Source organism: Bubalus kerabau, chromosome 8, assembly GCF_029407905.1.
Source record: "Bubalus kerabau isolate K-KA32 ecotype Philippines breed swamp buffalo chromosome 8, PCC_UOA_SB_1v2, whole genome shotgun sequence".
Lineage (NCBI taxonomy): Eukaryota > Metazoa > Chordata > Mammalia > Artiodactyla > Bovidae > Bubalus > Bubalus kerabau.
Genome location: NC_073631.1, coordinates 80828805 through 80849027, shown reverse-complemented (window position 1 = coordinate 80849027; position 20223 = coordinate 80828805). Strand labels below are relative to the sequence as shown.

Here is a 20223-nt window from a genome sequence, read left to right as displayed (position 1 = left end):
AAGAGAAAACAAAAAAAATCACGAAAACATTTTGTTGATTACCTTTAGCCTGTAATATTTGGTATGATTTTTAGTTATCTTCTTTGTATATTTTTATCCTTTTTAAGTTATTTCTCAATGAAACTATATTAATTCTATAATCAAAAAAGGGCATTTATTTTAAAAATAAACTAAATGCTCTCCAAATGATTAATTACTAGAATGACTTATCCTTCAAAGAATCTGTTTCTCTTATATTCCATGGTAAGATGTTACAATTGCTCCTCTGTAACTCACACCCGATAAAGTGTTTATCAGTGACTGGGGGCTTCACTGAACTCCTGAGCATGCAAAAGCAGAGGCATCTCCCATCTAGTTCTGAGTAGATGAAAAGGAGGGGCAAGGGAGCGGGCGGACATCTTGGGATCCGGAGAGTGGCCGGGCCGGCCGAGCAGAGGGCCGCGGACACCAGGTCTCTTCTCAGAGCAATGGGCTGCGAAGACTGAGCTGCCGCCATGATTGGAGGCTTATTCATCTATAATCACGAGGGGGAGGTGCTCGTCTCCCGGGTCTACCAAGATGACATCGGGAGGAATGCAATGGATGCCTTTCGGGTCAATGTTATCCACGCCTGGCAGCAGGTGCGCAGCCCCGTCACCAACATCGCTCGCACCAGTTTCTTCCATGTTAAACGGTCCAACATCTGGCTGGCAGCTGTCACCAAGCAGAATGTCAATGCTGCCATGGTCTTCGAATTCCTCTGTAAGATGTGTGATGTAATGGCTGCCTACTTTGGCAAGATCAGCGAAGAGAACATCAAGAACAATTTTGTGCTCATATATGAACTGCTGGACGAAATCCTAGATTTTGGCTACCCATAGAACTCGGAGACAGGTGCACTGAAAACCTTCATCACCCAGCAGGGGATCAAAAGCCAGCATCAGACAAAAGAAGAGCAGTCTCAGATCACCAGCCAGGTGACCGGGCAGATTGGCTGGCGGCGGGAGGGCATCAAGTATCGCGGGAATGAGCTCTTCCTGGATGTGCTGGAGAGTGTGAACCTCCTCATGTCCCCGCAAGGGCAGGTCCTGAGCGCCCATGTGTCAGGCCGGGTAGTGATGAAGAGCTATCTGAGTGGCATGCCTGAGTGCAAGTTTGGAATGAATGACAAGATCGTCATTGAGAAGCAAGGCAAAGGCACAGCTGATGAAACAAGCAAGAGCGGGAAGCAATCAATTGCCATTGATGACTGCACCTTCCACCAGTGTGTACGACTCAGCAAGTTTGATTCTGAAAGCAGCATCAGCTTTATCCCACCAGATGGAGAATTTGAACTCACGAGGTATCACACCACCAAGGACATCATCCTTCCTTTTCGCGTGATCCCACTAGTTCGAGAAGTGGGACGCACCAAGCGGGAGGTTAAGGTGGTCATTAAGTCCAACTTCGAACCCTCACTACTGGCTCAGAAGATTGAGGTGCGGATCCCAACCCCACTGAACACTAGTGGGGTGCAGGTAATCTGCATGAAGGGAAGGCCAAGTATAAGGCCAGTGAGACCGCCATCGTGTGGAAGATCAAGCGCATGGCAGGCATGAAGGAATCGCAAATCAGCGCTGAGATTGACCTGCTGCCCACCAACGACAAGAAGAAATGGGCTCGACCCCCCATTTCAATGAACTTTGAGGTGCCATTCGCACCTTCTGGTCTCAAGGTGCGCTACTTGAAGGTGTTTGAACCGAAGCTGAACCGCAGCGACCACGATGTCATCAAATGGGTGCGCTACATTGGCCGCAGCGGCATTTATGAGACCCGCTGCTAGCTGCCTGATGGCCGCTAGCCCACCTCCCCACCCACCCTCTTCCACAGGTCTGGGTGCCCTTGGCCACCACACATCAGTGTCTCCTCCCTCCTGCTTTGCTGCCTGCCCTTTGCAGTAGCCCCCGAGTCTAGGTCTGGACCAACCACATTGCAAGTGGGACTGGTGGAGCAGTCCCTGGACTCCCTGAACGGGGTGGTTTCAGAGGCTCCTGCTCCACCATCCATCTGCCTGCCCTAGCCCACTGCCAGGCTCCTGAGTTCTGTGACCAAAGCCAAGTGGGCTCCTTCTCCTCCCCTCTCCTATGGCCACATCTCTGGAGTGGGAGGGTTGGCTGCCCCTCACCTCGGAGCTCCCCCAAAGGCCAGTAACGGATCCCCAGCCCTCAATTCCTACTCTGCTTTGGGGTAGTGTGAGCTTCATTTTGTACACGTGTGACTTCGTCCAGTTATAAACCTAATAAACTCTGTAGAACGGAAATAAATAAATAAATAAATAAAAAGAAAAGGAGGGGCAAACATAAACCTGATGACTGAGCCCTGGAGTGCTCCTGGGTATCAGTCATTTTACTTGGCTGATTCTCACATGTATGTTCTTTCCTGGTCTGTCTGTAGTCTTTCTTCGTGGACCACAACAGTCGAGCTACCACTTTTATTGACCCCCGAATCCCTCTTCAGAATGGTCGTCTTCCCAACCATCTGACTCATCGACAGCATCTCCAGAGGCTCCGAAGTTACAGTGCTGGAGAGGTAACACCTCCTCTGCCCTTGGCCTCCCATTCACAGGACCACAGGGTCAGCCTGTCCTGGTGGGGCCAGGATCTAGAGTTGCCTTTTCCCCCAGGGGCTGGGCCAAATCCATATGCTCTTTAGTAGGGAGGCTGATGACTCGAGGCACCCACTTCGTGTCCTGGACCCATCCTCAGATTGCTGTCCTTCTGCCTTTCCTTTTTTCCTACACAGTCACGTTACTGAAAAATCCATCTAGTTTAAAGAAAACTGAAAACATAGCATCAAGACATCCCTATATTTATGGCTGATACGGTGTTTCCTCAGCCCACTGGTCGCGTGTGAATTCTTAAACAATGGTAGAACTACTAGGCAGCATATGACTGTTTTAAACTTCTCCCTCTCCCTAGATTTTGGACAAGACTTCATTCATGGACTGAAAACTGGGGAAATGAACTGGGCCACATGAATACTCTGTTCCCACCCTACCATCTGCCCTTCTCTGCTTTATATGTTCTTTCACTCAACATGATTGATTACCTTCTGCTGGGCCATGAAAGGCTGCCCCCTTTCTTAAGCATCAGGTTCCTTGCCTTTCTGAATTCCTTGTTCTATATCCCATATCCTTTCCTGTTCTCCCTTCTTGAACCGAAATTCAAAACATAGCTTTTTTTCCATTGCTAATTAGTTCCCTACAATAATATGAGCAAATCTCTTTTTTATGTTCTGACTGACATTTCCCAAGTATCTATACCTTCTTTTCATGGAAACCACCAGGGTCTCAGATGATACAGGCTCTGAGAACCATTTCCAATAAAGCAGCTTGTAGAGTTAGATTATAAAGAGGTAAAAAAAAATGGAAAAAGTACTGTAGAAAGAAAAAAAACATATATATGGTCCCACAGAGAATCATTCCAGGGAGAGCCACAGTGGACATCTCTAGAGGCAGAAAATAACCATTCACCTGTCAGCCTCTAGAGAGCAACCATGAGTCTCAAGGGAAGAGCTTATTTTATTGAAAGCTTAGTATAAAAGAAAAAAACCTTTACTAGTTTTTCAGGACACTCATCTGTATACACTGAGAAATGTAACTATTTCTAACCAGGGGCACTCACAGTTTAAGGCCAGTGTGATAAATTGAATTTTTCTTTCATGGAGTCATCTTAAGTATCATTGTTTTAGGGTACTATTGAAAGCATGTTAACTCTTACTGCATATACATAAAATGTGCATGTGACCATGCATGAGGGAGTATTATACACTCTACAGGGGTTTAGTGGGTGTCAGGACCCTCCAGATTCCAGGCACTCAACAGTTGACACATTCACAGGCTACAGAAAGCCATGCCCCAACTTCTCAGCTCAGCACATGTAGTCCCTCTCCCTTTTATAACACTTCAGAAACCACAAGATGTATTGTCTTGATATGATAATGGGTAAATTCAGAACTCTGCATCAACTTGAATATGCCATTTTAATCTATTTTAAATGTCCAAGCTCTTTAATATTATTAAGGTGAATTTCAGTATTAACATAGAGCATCACAGCATATGATAAAAGAAGCTCAGTACTGCCAGACAGATTCAGATTCACCACGGTCAATTTAAAAAAAAGTCAATTACTCAATGAAACCCCTAAACATGTAAATCTATCACATATATATGAAGTTAACCTGAAAATATAAATTTTAAAACCTTCCTATTGAAAGAACAAGATTAAGCTCATGAGCATCACTTTACCCGTTCCAAAACATTTCCTTGATGTTATTGACTAGTCCAAACACAGCCACACTGAATATCAATGTTAATAACAAAGTGCCATCTGCATCAGCCAAGAAAGACTAACACGTGATGAGAAAAGGGTGTCAGCCATCTGTATACTTCCTAATTCATTCACTCTCCGATTAACTGTCCATCAGGTTTTTAAGCCACTATCATCCCTCTGCCCAACCTTTCTCGGTTGGTAGCTTTGCAGTGACACAATGGAGAACCAAGAGGGAAGCTGGGAGGCAGAGAATACCTGATCCAGAGGCAGCACACCAGGAAAACAGGGACTCGGCCTCTATGAAAGCAAATACCTGATTCCTCCTACTGTGAGAACACAGCCTAGGGTATGAGGAGTCAGGAAGACCTCAGTGTAAAAACAGAGGGGGGCGGGGGGTGGAAATGTTCCTTGTATTTGCTCTAATATGATTTTGTTTCACAAATATTGATGAAGTACAGGGTTTGCTCTGAGCACTGTGAAGTGCAAAGACGTGTGAGATACGACCCCTGCCCTGGAGAAGTGTGTACTCTATTTCTGAAGCCAGGCCAGAAACATACACAGAGTTAAGTAACAAAAGAAATTAGAATATGGCTGAGTGCCAAGAGAGATGTTAGGACAAATGCCACAGAAGTTCAAAGGAGGCCAAGAAAATGTTTGTGTTAAAAGAAAGTGCTTGACCTAGACCTAGAGAAGTTGGTAAAACCTAGCAAGTACAAAGGCAGAGAAAGGGCAGCCCCTACAGAGAGCATAGCTGAAGGATAAGGAGCCGAGATGGGGTTGAGAAAGGTCTGAAGAAAGACAGGGAATAAATAGTTCAGTGTGACCAGAATAGTAAGTTTCCACTCAGTTTTTGTTTCGAAATTTGGAAAGCTTTGAATGCCACATGAAAGAGTTAGGAATTTTATAAAAAGTCCTTGGAATGAATTTGAGAAGAATAATATGATGATTTATATATTAAAATGGGCTTTTAGAGATCAGTTCACCCACTGTTTCACAAAAGGGGAAGATTATTAGGAATTTGGGGTGACAGTTCTCTGAAGTGTAGAATCATTTCTTGTCATTGCAGGATCTTTTCTCCTGGTCCCATTCATTAAATTTCAGGAGTGTCAGTTACTATGACAACAGAAACAAAAACCAAAACACCCTTGTGCTTAGTCGCTCAGTCGTGTCCGACTCTTTGTGACCCCATGGACTGTAGCCCACCAGGCTTGCTCCTCTGTCCATGGGATTCTCCAGACAAGAATACTGGAGTGGGTTGCCATGTCCTCCTCCAGCAGATCTTTCCGACTCAGGGATTGAACCCTGGTCTCCTGCATTGCAGGTGGATTCTTTACCTGCTGAGCCAGAGAAGCATCTCCATTAAGCGTCTCCAAACACTCCTAGGTGGTAATTTCACTCTGGTTAATCATCATATTTCACAATCAAGTAAACTGAAGTATCAAGAACTCAAGTCACCCAGTGAGTTCAGAACTGCAGTTCAGATTTCTCAATTCCCAGTCCAGTGTAAACTCATATTTTTAAAGGAGACAATGACAGCCAAGAAGAGATGGGATTGTGGCACAGGACGATGTGAGAAAGGCCATGAGAGGCCACTGCCACAGACCATATAGGTAATGAGGCCCTAAGTTGGGGTGACAAAGAAACAACACAACCTCAGGGGAGTCAAGGGGTGTGGAGGAGGGAGACTTGAGACTTGGGTCAGCAGATTGAAGTCCCATCTCTGGCCTCTCTGCAGAGGTGCTCTGGGTCATTGCACCTTCCTTCCCTTTCCGTGGTCTCAGTTTCCCCATCTGTAAACAGAGACAAGGAACTGAGATGGCCACTAAAGTCCCCTTCAGCTCTATGATTCTCAGCATCTGTGAGGCTAGACACACAGTCCCATGAATGGCTCCCAGATAAGATAAGCAGTAAAGCCAGGTGGGGAGTCTGGCAAGTGTGCCTTTATATAAGTCAATGATGAGGATCGAAACAGCAGGAGAGCCAATTAGAAATGACAGCTAAACAGTCAGAAAGATGAGACTTAGGAATATCAATGAAGTATTTCCATAATCCATGATTTTTCTGTGTCACCTCTCATGGGCAATAGGGAATTCACTCTAGATGTTTCTTAGACCTCAGCTTTGGGAATCAATATTCACCTTCGTGAGCCATTTCTTGAGTGTTGTTCAGGGGTTGATTTTTTTTATCCATTGTACTTAAGGACAGAATTAAAATCAGTTTACAAAGTCAAGATCCTAGACGGTAAAAATTCCCCTCAAAACCCCAACAATAGGTTATTAGTAGAGGCACTGCTCAACGTCTTTTTAGCCTTTACCTCACCTGAAAATTGTTGAGGCAGTTTCCTAAAAGCAGTTAATATGAGGAATATAGGATTCTATGCATAAAAAGATCATTCTTTGACTTTTTTTAATTAATTTTTACTGGAGTATAGCTCATGATTTGACTCTTTCACATGCATTTTAATACAGTGGCACATCCATCTGCAATATATTTAAGTGCCAACAAAACAGGCTTTATCACTTCCATAGTGTCCAGATGGAATTGGGCATGGATAAGTGGAAAAGAGCGGATCAAGATCCATGTCTCTATCAATAAGGAAATCACTGGAGGTCAGCTTTGCTTGTTTATATTGCAATTTGCAATGTAAATTACCATTAATAAGGAAGGATAACAGACCGCACAATGTTTGTTTCTTTCACCATCTTATCTTGGTCAAGTAAGAGAAGTCATTAGTCATAGAACATTTCTGGAAGGGTACATATAAAAATGCTTAACAGTAATTGCCTCAAGTAAAGGACAGGAGTCTGATAGGAAAGAGAAATTGACTTTTCACTCTCAAAGCAGAAGTCACTGTGAATCATACTTTGCAGTAAGCTGCTTTTATGGCAAAAGTCACTGTGTCAACTCTAATGACAGAGGCCATCATGCTGGAAACTGGCCTTTGGGGAGGGTAACTTTTGCACAGCTTCTTAAAATTGGGAATTTACCTCTTGATTCCATGTAACCTATACTTGATTACAAGTTTGTTTGGAAGTTTGTAAAGTTCAGATAACCTGTGAAAGTACACTTTTGAATTAAAAATGGTATCTAACGAGAATAGAAAATATAGGCACAGATGGAAAAGAAATCAAAAGGCTGGTATAGCTCTCCATCTGGAGAAAATTCCTGGTACGCAATGAAGTAAAACAGTTGAATTGTATTGTCTATGCTTCTGTATCTTCCTTTACCATTATAGCGCATTGTAGATAGTTTCCATGCCATTAAAATTCTTCTATACTTTATTCTATGGATTGCCATAATTTAATTCAAACCTTTCTCTTGTACATTATGTTTGTTGCCCACTTTTTGCCATTAGAAATATGTTGAAAAACCTCATAGATCACTCTTATTTCTGTATAGTTCTGCAAACTTTGTTAATGATCTACTTTTAGAATACAAAAAAATCTAGAGATGAACATAAATTCATCACTTGGGCTTTTCCTCTGAACTTACAATTTTTATCACCAGGTCTCCAGCATTTTTGAGACAGCATTAGCTGATGATGAACCCAAATTCAGTCTAAAACCTGAAGTTTTCGATCACAGATTTTTAAAAAAAAAAACACCAGTTTACATTTCCAAATTGTAACACAGAAGAGAAGCTTGTTTTCCAGTTGCTGGAAACTATTTTCTGAGCATATCTATTCTGTTTTGTCCAGAAAGCTAAATGTTTGAAGTTTGTGTATTTGCAATTATGATTAAAGCTATCTCAACATCAAAAGGAAAAGAAATCTAAAAAGCAGTCATGTGGGGCTCTCTTCTCCCTCCCTCCCCTGGCCCTGTGTCTCTCCTCGCCCCTCTTTCTCCTTCTCTCCCACCTTCTCCCGCTCCCTCCCCACCCTCTCCCTCCCTCCTTCTCCTTTCTCCCCCCTTTCTCCTCTCCGCCCTCTCTTTCTATATCTCTCTCTGTGTGCTTGCATACACAGGCACCCCTACCTGAGAAACTCAGTGACCCAAAAAGTGTCCAAAAGTGTCAAATTCTGGGAATTTCAGGGAGTCATATAATCTTGGTTTTAAATGGAAAATTCATTCTTTTCAGTATTTTAAGTAGTTAGGAAAGCAAATGTTAGCATCATATTTGCAGTGAGATCCAAATTAGTCACTCAGCTGATGGCAGGCTTCCCTCGATGGGCCACTTGTTACCACTTTGGGGCCACCTTTGCGATAGTGATAGTAAAGGACAGGAGAGCCTAGGTCATGCTGCAGTCCATGGGGTCACAAAGAGTTGGACACAACTTAGCAACTGAACAACAACTGAACCACAAGGGTCCCAGCACATACCAAGTTCTATGAAATCTTAGACTATTAGAGTCCTTTTTAGCTCTGCCTAAAATTGTTTCCATCCCTGTAAATTCCTAGGCCCTAGTTGGAGAAGCACGTTTCTATTTAATGCTATCATCCTCCAGTTCTCTCATCTGGAGTCCATCCAGTACCACTCTACAGTCACCTCCTTTTTCCTCAGCCGATGTTGCCATGGCTCAGGACTCCACAAGCCTCACCACTCCCCAGTATTGTTTCCTCTGTCTCGCTTATAGTCACGGTGATGCATATCCCTCAGCCAGTCAACTGCCTTCAGAGTAGCTGACCTTCCTCTGGTTCTGCAGTCTTTCAATCTGCCTTGGTTTTGCAGTAAGCAGGTAACCTTAGAAGCAGGAACCATTTTTCCCTAAAGCATTTCTACAACACATGAATTCCTTACAACCCACCCCCCACCCCCACCCCCGTGAAGAGAAGTGAGCCTCTTCCTGCTTCAAAGCCTTGTTTTTCTCCAGGCAAAGTTCAGTGCACAGCCAAGCCTTCTTGAGTTCCATTCTCAGGTCTACCTGCTTTCCCAATTTCTTTCTGTAATTCATCTCTTAGACAGCCTTCAGCTGTTTTTGAGATTCCTGTCTTTACAGCATTGCAGATATTTTCAGCACACATTACAGCAGACTGACACAACCCCTGGAAGGAAAAGAGAGATTTCAGTCCCAGGAAGCTTTTACATATTTATTAATCCATGGAAAGAGAAAAATATGAGACTAAATATCAGCCATCAGCAAGCCTTTCTTTCATGACTTTGCATTGTAACCATTTAACCAGAAAGTGCTGTTACAGAAATTCCAGCATCTAAATCTTGGTAGCTGGCTACACCCTCTGAAGAGAGCTGGGTGTTGATGGCATCAAAATGAGAAGTCAGCCAGAGTGACACATAATCTATTCCCCTTGTCCCTCAAGTAAGACAAGGGCAAGAAGAAGGATCAGGAGAGGAAAAAGATGAATCTGCATCCCTCCTATTCCAGAGGAGCAGTTCAAAGACTGCCACATACAGAGAGTGAACTGGTAGCGCATCTCATCTGAAGGATGTTATTCTTGTCTGTGTGAAATATGAAAGTAGAACCTAAAGGAAGACCAGCAATTACCATTTCAGTAATTAGGAAGCCCTACATCATCTGCCTTGAAGATTGTCACCTGCAACATCACACAGGGCCTAGTCTTAAGTGACCACTTTTAGATGAACCTGACCTTTCTGGGGTTTATGCCATAGGAGCTCATCACCTCTCCTGAATTCTGTGTGTGTGAATTCTGGTCTTGGAGAATTTTATTTCTTCTTTTTGTCTGGATATTTGAGCTCTTTATGAATATCTTCCAATGTCATCTTCAAAATTCTTAAATATTTTAAAGCCTAGTTTGACTTCTTTGTCACATATCATAGAGAGAGTCATCTACACCCATTGCCATATATCTGGTGAAAGTACTCCAGTTTGGAAACTCTGTGGTGCCTCCATTCAAATAGCTTACCCTGCAAGGGTCCTTCCAGGAGCAAAATATATATGGAATCATGGTAGAAACTCACTGTTATGCTCTAGAACCTAGGGAATTTATAAAAATTTAAAATCAAGCTAAATTAAAGTTAATCATCACAAATATCAGTTTTAAGCTAAGCAAATTCTCTGGCCCATGAAGTTTTGTCAAAATGTCCAACCCAAAATACTGGTTGCAGGCTAGTAGTATGGGGAATCTAAAAACAATTCTTGACAGTCAAGCATTAGTTAGTATTATGATTCTATCTCTTACAGTTAAAAATTTTGGAAAAACTTATTTTCTCTGATCCTCAAATTCCCCATTTGTAAACTGGGGTGAATAATGCTTATCTTGCCAAATTTTGTGAGGATATGAGACTGTATAAAGAGTATGCTGCTGCTGCTAAGTTGCTTCAGTTGTGTCTGACTCTGTGTGACCCCTGAGACGGCAGCCCACCAGGCTCCCCTGTCCCTGGGATTCTCCAGGCAAGAACACTGGAGTGGGTTGCCATTTCCTTCTCCAGTGCATGAAAGTGAAAAGTGAAAGTGAAGTCGCTCAGTCGTGTCCGACTCTGAGCGACCCCATAGACTGCAGCCTACCAGGCTCTTCCATCCATGGAATTTTCCAGGAAAGAGTACTGGAGTGGGGTGCCATTGCCTTCTCCTAAAGACTGTATAAAGAGTAACCAGTATAATAAATGTGAGAAAAGACGCTAAACAAAGAATGGCCTTTCGAGTATAATAAATACTGTTTAAGACAGCCAGCCCAGGCCACATTTGGTTATGAAGTTCAGTGCTGCCTCTTAGAGATGAAGATCATAGACCTACTTTACTGATAATATTCCCTTTAACATATTTCTGATGAGAAATATTTCTTAGCCTATTGGGTGTATTAATGAGATGAACATTCATGGCATTTGGCATAGTCACTTTCTTAAAAACCACAACACCAACCATTCTACTGAGACATTTTTTTCAAACATGTTAATTTTCCGTCATTTTTGGAATTATAATTTCATTCCTCCTTCCATTTAGGTGATGTTAGGAACTTTTTGCCACTTTTTGCCACTCATATTGAAAAATTAGTATTCAAAGATCATCCAAAATGGATGAGGTTTTTAACACTTACAATTTTATTTTGAAATTAGGCCTCAGAAGTCTCTAGAAACAGAGGAGCCTCTTTACTGGCCAGGCCAGGACACAGCCTAGTAGCTGCTATTCGAAGCCAACACCAACATGACTCATTGCCACTGGGTATGTATCACGCTTGTAAACCCCTGGATAGCCAACACCTGTTTTTCTTATTGTGACTCCTTTAATATTCAGGACTCTGTGTTTCCTTTCTAGTATTGTCTACTCCCCTACCGCTGGTTCCCATCTTCCTCTTACACCTCTTGCCTTTCCCTCCTCCTCACTATGTCCTTCTCTCTTCCCTTCTGTTTCTCTCCCCTCTTCCCATCTGTTTCTCTCCCCTCTTCCAGACCCTCATTCCCCTCCTTTTTTATTCTATTCAGTGGTTTGTTAGCTGGGTCCCCGGATAGCATAGCATAGATAAGGTGACGGATGTGGTTGCTTTTACATGCAGTTTCTAATTTAGACCTCTATTCCCGTGTGTGTATGAGGATAAGCTAGAAGAGGCTCCATTCCTAACTTCAGCTACCTCTTTCCAAAACACTTATATCAAGATGTGAAAGCGTCTACATGGATTTGGATGTTTTCATTATCCCTATTGGGAAATTCAACCAATGGCAGAAGTCATAAGTGCAAGTGCTCAGAAAAAGATGTCTTTGATTTTGCCATAATAACGCTGGCAGAATTATGAGAGAAGTTAGAAGGAGTAGAGTAGAACTCCACTCATGAAAGACCTATTTTATTCTCTTCCATCTGTTCACAAGGGGGGGGTGAGTTAACACCGAGATAAATTCCTACAATATTAAAGATAATTAACTTAGATCTGGTTCGCTTTGGGTTCGACCATTTAAAAATAGCCAGGTTATTATGTCACAGAAAAAAAAAGCCCAAGAGCTTACATTTTTTTTGATGAGTATGCTCTCTGCCCTTCAGACTCTCCTCCATTAATCCTGGTATCAAGCTGCCATTTTCCAATCATTAGTGAAATCATCTCTGGGCTGGAGACTCAACCACAACTTGCACTTTTGTCTGTTTCAGCATATAACGACAAGATTGTGGCATTTCTTCGCCAGCCAAACATTTTTGAAATGCTGCAAGAGCGCCAGCCAAGCTTGGCAAGAAACCACACACTCAGGTAGGGGCTTGTCTACCAGTCTCTAATTCCAGGTCTCTCCCACTGGTTTTCCAGGTGGAACAACCTCTGGGAGAGACGGCAGACACTTATGATGTGTTTTATTCATGCATTTAAATTATAACCTAAATACTTAAAATGAAGGATCCAGGAGTTCTGTTGCAATCAGAGATGGCTATCATGTCAGCTTACCAATTATTCACATGATGTTAAAATGCTTTCCATTGATTTGGAGGGAAGCACAGAAAAGGAGCAAAATAACTTTCATCAAAGATTATTTATGTAAAGCACCACGTGAATTATTTTATTTAAAGAATGTAATTGTTTAAATGTGTACTGGATATTAGATGACTATATTCATAAATGAACAAACAAAAAAGTTTCATAAGTGTTTTAACTACTTAAATCTTATTGTTCATTAGGGTCATTTTTGAATGAGTGTCTCTGAAACTCTGAGTCACTTCATTTGGAAGGGAAAACAACCCAAAGTGATAAAAAATTATCCTCTGAAGTTAAATCCTACATTCTCACCAAGGTATTAGAGTATGTCTCTCCTTCAGTTTACTACCCAACATTTCGAAAGCTAGAGGTGCACGGTAGTTAACTGTGTTCACTTGAAGTTTGAATACTTGCTCTAGCACACAGGGGCCAGCGATGGAGGCATGTCCCTTAATCCTCTACCCTCAGTCTCTTCTTCACTGAAACCAGGTCACAATGTGGGCTCCACTGAGATGCTTCTCTGGACCAGGTAACATGGGCAGGGAGGCAGCTGGTGACCCCCTCTGACTCCAGCTCCCATCTGGTGGTCTTTTGAGTCTGGTGGACAACTGTAATCCTCTACTTTGACCTCCTCAATGAGTCACCAACACCTCAAAATAATCTCTTTGCTATTCAAATCTTTATTAATCCTGCAAGGATGGATCACTCACTGTTCTTTCCCATCCATCACCACCCACTGACACCTGCTTTCCCTCTAACTTACATAAGTTAGAGCCTCCATCCTCCCAAATGCCCATCTCAACTCCTCCCTCTTTCTTCAGCTTCACATCTAAACACTTACCTCCTCAGTTTCTTCCAACCCTTCTTTTCTCTCCTCCCTGCATGGCCTATGCTTGGATCGTCATCATTTCTCTGCTGGACCTTGCAGGGATCTCTTAACAGATATCCGCTTTCACTCTACTATAAACAGCGTTACCTCCTTAGATCCCATGCCACCCATGCCCTTCAATAAAGCTTCCCATGGAGTATCCTTAGGGCTAGCTGCCACAAGGGCAGTCTTCTGCAGAACCTCAGAGCAGCTCAGTGTTAGCCCCCAGAGTTCTTGGCCTTCCCCAATCAACAGAAATTGACTAGAGGCCAGACAAGAAATTCAGGCAAGGTCATATTGGTACCTGCTGCAGCAGAGGGGAGCAAAAAGGAACAACAGGTCGCCTTGCTTGCTCACTCCCCTGGGTGTGGGGGGACTGGTTTCTTATGTAGGGGGAGGGGAGGGTGTATCCAGGGGTCGGTCCAGAGGGGTGGCTTGGGTGTTTTGCACCTCCCTTTATTTGGTGTTTTGGGCAGAGGGCATGCTCAGTTACCCAGCTTTTGTTTCTGACCCTCTACTTTTGCTTCAGGCTCTTCAAAAGTGGCACTTGCGTTTTTTGGTCTCTGTATCTGTTGTCCAGAATTTGTCCCAACTGCCCACACACACAGTTATTTCTAGTCCCATACAGTTACATTCTCTTCTGTTGTTCAAGGAGAGGTATGTCCAGGGGCAAGCACTGCAGCATGACCACAAAGGGATCCAAGTCCCAGGCCTGTCTCACTGGAAGCCTCTCTGGAATTTAGTCCTCAAGGAAATATGCCACATAATAGCAGGTGGAGGGGCAGTGGTGGATATGTGACTCTATCCTTACTGTCACTAAGGGGGCCAGCTGGGATCTTGTTTCAGGCTGGGCTGCTGCCCCTCACCCTCCCTGGGCCCTGATCGGCCCTGCCTTGGCTAATCCTGCCGTGGCTGCCCTAGCCAGGCCACTGAGCAGTTCAGGCCAGATTTGTGATTTGGGGACTCATGCCCACTTTATGAGGGTTTCAGAGACAAGTGAAAGAGGCTGTCCAAGTAGATCTTCTGCAGTTTTTTCTTCCTCTCCATTACGACAAGACCTTAGTTTCATGGGAGAGGGGGTGGAAATCTGGGTATAGTTTGAGAACTTGTGAAAAATGCATCAACTAATAAAATTGGTTTATTTACATGGGGCCCTTGGGGGGAATTCTTTGTGGGGAGCACTTCAGTTCCTTGTGAAACTCTGAGCTCCTTTACCAAAAAGGGACTGGTTTTGACAGAACCTTTCTTATACCAGAGGTCATGCTAAGGCAAGATGTAAGCCCTCTCGTAAGAGTGGAATTCTTTGCATCTAGTTCCACTAGATGCACTGTGGGTGAGTAGATGAACTGTGTTGAGACACTCCTACATCTTTTCTCTCCAGAATTTCAAAATGCATTAACAAATGCTTCCATTTTCATCACTCAGTACAAACAATACAAACAAAATACAAACAAACACAATACAAACCAAATAATGCCAAAAAACAAAAACTTCTCACCCTTCTCATGGCTCCTGTTGTGTATATAGTAAAGTCAAAATTTCTAAGCACAATTTCCATAGTCCCCTAAGTCAGGCTCTAATCTAACTCTCCATCCTGGGCTAGTTTTTTCTTCCTTCTGATGTCTTTCACCTCCCTCAAAGGGCCTGTAGTTTATCCTACCCGCAGCCTTCCTAGAATGGCTTTTCTCTTAAGGGCATTTCAGCCCATTTTAAAGGCTCAAATCAAATGCAAAGATTCAGTGATCTAGGCAGACTTTAGTATTTATTTTGCCTTGCTTTACTAGCATTTTTTTTGTACTTCTAAGATATTTTTCCTTTACCCGTTGTATTCTACCACTACTGATGTCTGCCTACAATACCATAAGCTCCTTAAGGCAGGATCTATATCTTTGTCTTTGTACCACTCTCCTGTCAGAGCCTGACCCTCTACTTTGAAGACAGGAAACAATGATCACTTTCAGATTGAACTAAAGATCTTTATCTTGAATGAGTGTGACTTCCATTTATTTTCAACTCTGCCCAAGTTTTATTACTGTGCCATGGAAGGCAGGGCCATATTTGGTTAATTCTTGGGCTGCTCTCTGACTCACACTGCATAATAATTTAAGAGAATCTCCAAGGGATTTTCAGAGGCATTGTACTACCTGAAAACTTCCTGATACATCACTGCTCTTGAACATTTTTTACCTTACTGACTCTACCACTAAGTAAGGAATTCGCTGCTTGCTTGTGGGAGAACTGTCAGCTCCCCAAAGACACTAGAGTCTTATTTAAATCATTTTAAAAGCAATAAAAACAATATTCTGTGAAAATAAAGACTGGAGTATATTTCCCAAGGGAAGTGAAGAGTTTCAGCATTTATATAGTAAACACAATGTGATTTTGTCACATTATAACAAAATCTAAGAAACCTTGAAGGTTCTGTTGCAGTGTTTGTACAATTACACTTTTCCAGATATAGGGGACATGAAATTAGGGAATGTTGGAATTAGAAAAAGTTTGGAAATTAATGTAGAAACTAATATCCTTCTTAAGGTTAAGGATGCTTCTGAGAATCTGAGGAAAGCTCTTATAGACTCTTCCAAATATAGAAATGTGAATCTTTGCATAAAATTTCAAACAGTTAATGGACCCTGAAGGACCTGTAGAGTCCAGATTGGAAATCCAAATAGCTCCTCAAAAATTGAAAACTCAAAGTGACATCAGAAACTCGCCATGAAATCAAAAAGGCAAAAGGAGAGCAAAAGCCCGCTCTTCAAGGGGTCAGGCTTCAAGGATACAAAAAACGGGGCACTACTCACTGTGACTGGGCCTTTGCCTGCCCCCCTAGCTGTGGTGTGAGGGTGAGTTAACTTGATTTTAAAGGTCCACGAGTTAAAAGGAAAACCTCCTCTCCCCATGATGCTGCCCAAAGGAAGAGCTTACTGCTTCCTCTGTGGTCCTCATGAGGGGCCCATGATCCCTGCTTGGTCATTGCTATTCTCAGGGAGCCGTGGACCCACTGTCCTGGATTCACAAAGCCAGTTGCTGGGTTAGACGATAGAGGACGAGTTCTCAGAAAACCGAGTTCAGCAGACAGAAGTGAATCATAAGGAAACCACACGGGAAGAGGGAAGACGCAATGGTAGCCATCCTCATTCATTCTTTCTTTCTTCAATGAGTGCTTTTATTGGGCAGGTATTCTGAATCAGGATGGCGCTAGGGCTTCATACCCAGTAGTGAAGCAAAACAGACATTGATCTCATGGGACTTATAATCTATTGAGAAAGACAAATGATAGACAGTTGTGACATTTTTAAGCCAAATAGATAGCTAAAGATTGTATTATGGGCCACGGAGGACATGATCAGAATTCAGAGATAATGAAAGAGGGGTGTCAAGGATTTCATTGTAGATATTGAGTTTTGAGATCTTTGAGGCCACAAATGAAGATGTCAGGATGTCAAAGAAGCAGGTGGCTCTACTGACCAGAGCTCTGACGGGAGCTTTGCACTGGAGAGTTATTGATGGGATGCAGGCTGGAGAGGCAGATGGCATTCTCACCCTCGGAGACCTCCCCACACCTAGGCCCAGAGCCTTTGGGCTGGACCCAGGGGCATTTGGAGGCCCCTTAGACTAGTATGTCTGCCTGAGATTTTCACAAACATGACAGAGAGTGTCATGTCCTCTGAAGAACCACCAAAACTCTCAGAAAACTCTGCTTGGATTTCTGACATGTGGATGTGGTTTGAGTGTGGGGAGCAGTGGTAGAACTACTGCAGGGAATGCTGCTTCCCCTGCCTGAGGAAGGCACCCGGCTGCCCTCGTGGACTTGACTCTCTTTGGTCTTCTTTTCCCCAGGAATCCTGGAATCCTGGAAATAAAGAGTGTCCCCTAAAATGTTCTCTCCCTTTTTCCCCAGGCAGGGAGACCAGGGGCATACCCAGATATGGGTCTGTTGGGGTAGCAGAGTGATTTGTCCCAGGGATATTGCCATTGGGAGAACACATCAATTTGACAGTCCTTCATGGGACTGAAGTCAGTAAACCAGAGGAGCAGGGTCCACAAGAGTCCTCCAGAGAAGAGGGCTGTTAGGCAGTGTCAGGATTTGAGGATAGCACTCGGGCGCGTGAAATCAAGGACACGGAGACACAGAAGGAGAAGCAACTGCTGGAGGAGGTGTGGTTCTCACACCCCTGGCCGGGCTTTCACCTGGTCCAATTTCCAAATCTCCCATCAGAGAAGCTCCTATGAGCACCCCTGGGTTTTGGAAATAACATTTACCACAACGGTGCTCTACTGATGGACTACAGGCGTTTCTCTGTTTAATTCTATTTTGTTGAAGCCAAAAAGTTTCTCTTGTCTCCTTAAAAAGTACCCACACCAAAAGGTCAATTTCATTATATTTTTACCTGAAAGCAGGCAAGTTATGATGAAGATTTAGATTCACATTATTATAATCAGAGAGAGAAAAAAGTTATATCTGCAGTATTTTTATTAATCTTTTTTTAATCGCCCATTAGAGGAAACTGACTAAAAGGTATACCAGATCACTCTTTATTAATTTCTTACAAGTACATGTGACTCTAAAAGCATCTCAAAATTTTAAACAAAAAAAGTGAAATTAATAAAATATCAATCCTTAAGTCTTCCCAGATTTCTGCTGTATCTCTTCAAGAAAGAGAAAAAACATCTGACTTCTTTGAAGCATGATTACAAGGGATGATTGTTGGCCATAGTGTTTGAAATTTTTGAATATTTGAATGTTAGGAAAACACATTACAAAGTTTATTTGATCAAAAGGAAAAATCCTATTTATCTATAGACTTATTGGAATAACTGCCAGATTGGAGTTGAAGGTTATAAAAAAGTCAGAATGCATGTGTTGTAATTAAACAGAGACAAATTGATGCCTGTGCTTGGATTGATGTGGGAGATCTCCTGTATTCTGGGGCTAGACCCTCTCTGGACTCAGTATGGACTTAATTCATTTTCCATTAGGCATAAGGTTTCTCAAGAGACATCCCCTGACTCTTTCCTCCCATGGCTTCTAAAACACCGTGAGCCCACAGCGGCCCTTCCCAGCTCCACTCCCAGCTGTGTGGCTCTCTAGGGACCCACCAGTGTTGTGCTCCTCAGCTTCTGTCCCCATGTGAGTCTGAGAAATACAGTTCCTAGACGAGCATCCTGGGAACCTATAATACGAACCCAACCTACCTCAGAACAATCTGGACATTAGAACATCACTGTTCAGCCCTACTGAAGGTGAAAAGGGGGTTGGAAAGGGATTCACTCCTTAGTTTTTATGTCCGTGCATAATTCTTATTTTCTTTCCCACATTTATCCTAGGGAGAAAATCCATTACATTCGGACTGAGGGTAATCATGGGCTTGAAAAGTTGTCCTGTGATGCAGATCTAGTCATTTTGCTGAGGTAAGGGGCTGAGCCTGAAACAGTTCTGGAAAAGCAACTGGAGAACCTGCTCTGGGTGGTTCTCCACCACAGCCTGGACTAAAACACCCACTGTTTGTTCTAGAGGAGTCTAGTGGCTGTGACTGAAGTAGGGCACCTGCCTTACACCTGCTGTTCATTTCCTTCTTTACATGTACGACTGGGGTATCCTAAGCTACATGTGCTCCTTAATGGAGACCTTGTTGTAGGACTAATTAGGGTTTAAAATAATAGGGAGAGTTTGCATGCGAGGATGTGCCCATCTAAGTGAATCTAAGCGCTTTTGTTGTCTCATGAGAATTATACCTACTCTTACAGCAATTCGTGAACATTCTCTCATGGACAGAGAACTAACTTAATTTTTTTTTTTCTACTTTGCAGTCTCTTTGAGGAAGAGATTATGTCCTATGTCCCCCTGCAGGCTGCCTTCCACCCTGGGTACAGCTTCTCTCCCCGCTGCTCACCCTGCTCCTCCCCTCAGAACTCCCCAGGTAACGTGAGGTTTTGGCTCCCTGTCTCCTGCCACTGGCGACCTGTGTTTCCACTAAATGAAGCTGCCCCCTCTCCCTTATTTCCTCTCAATTTTCTGATCGTACGCACACTAAGTTGGGTGTTGACACATTGCCACCTGTTTTAGTAATGCCCCCAAGCTATTACGTGTTTTGCATTTTTAAATGATTTGGAAACATTTATTGTGAAACTAATATTTCATGATCGGAGAAGGCGATGGCACCCCACTCCAGTACTCTTGCCTGGAAAATCCCATGGACGGAGGAGCCTGGTAGGCTGCAGTCCGCGGGGTCGCTCAGAGTCGGACACGACTGAGCGACTTCACTTTCATTTTTCACCTTCATGCATTGGAGAAGGAAATGGCAACCTACTCCAGTATTCTTGCCTGGAGAATGCCAGGGAAGGGAAGGGGGAGCCTGGTGGGCTGCTGTCTATGGGGTCGTACAGAGTCGGACACGACTGAAGCGACTTAGCAGCAGCAGCAGCAGCAATATTTCATGATATGAAAATTATAATGAAATTCATGCTTAATTGTCTATCAGTAAGATTTATTGAAACCCAGTGACACCTGTTTATATATTTTTTTCTCATTTAAATTAATTTATTTATTTTAATTGGAGGCTAATTACTTTACAGTATTGTGGTTTTTGCCATACATTGACATGAATGTTTATATATTTTTTGCGGCAACTTTCATGCTACAAACAGCAGAGCTGAGTAGTAGTAACAGACACCACAGGACCCCCAACATCTAAAATATTTGCTATCTGGCTCTTCACCAACAAAGTCTGTGGGCCCCTGCTCTAAATTGCTGGTTTTTTCT

The 20223-nt window shown here is 43.1% G+C and overlaps 2 protein-coding genes across 2 annotated transcripts in view; both read left to right on the top strand.

The window, feature by feature from the left end:
- HECW1 (HECT, C2 and WW domain containing E3 ubiquitin protein ligase 1) overlaps positions 1-20223 on the top strand; it is a 483654-nt gene that overhangs the window by 394594 nt on the left and 68837 nt on the right. The window contains exons 16-20 of the mRNA XM_055590733.1: positions 2413-2547; positions 11259-11364; positions 12280-12376; positions 18789-18872; positions 19272-19381. Coding sequence (XP_055446708.1) covers positions 2413-2547; positions 11259-11364; positions 12280-12376; positions 18789-18872; positions 19272-19381 — 532 coding nt within the window. The remainder of the gene's footprint in view (positions 1-2412; positions 2548-11258; positions 11365-12279; positions 12377-18788; positions 18873-19271; positions 19382-20223) is intronic.
- Positions 388-2294, top strand: LOC129659402 (AP-2 complex subunit mu-like). The gene is given in 2 exon segments (XM_055590735.1): positions 388-1506; positions 1509-2294. Coding segments are annotated over 2 exon segments (1305 nt in total). The 5' UTR covers positions 388-494; the 3' UTR covers positions 1802-2294.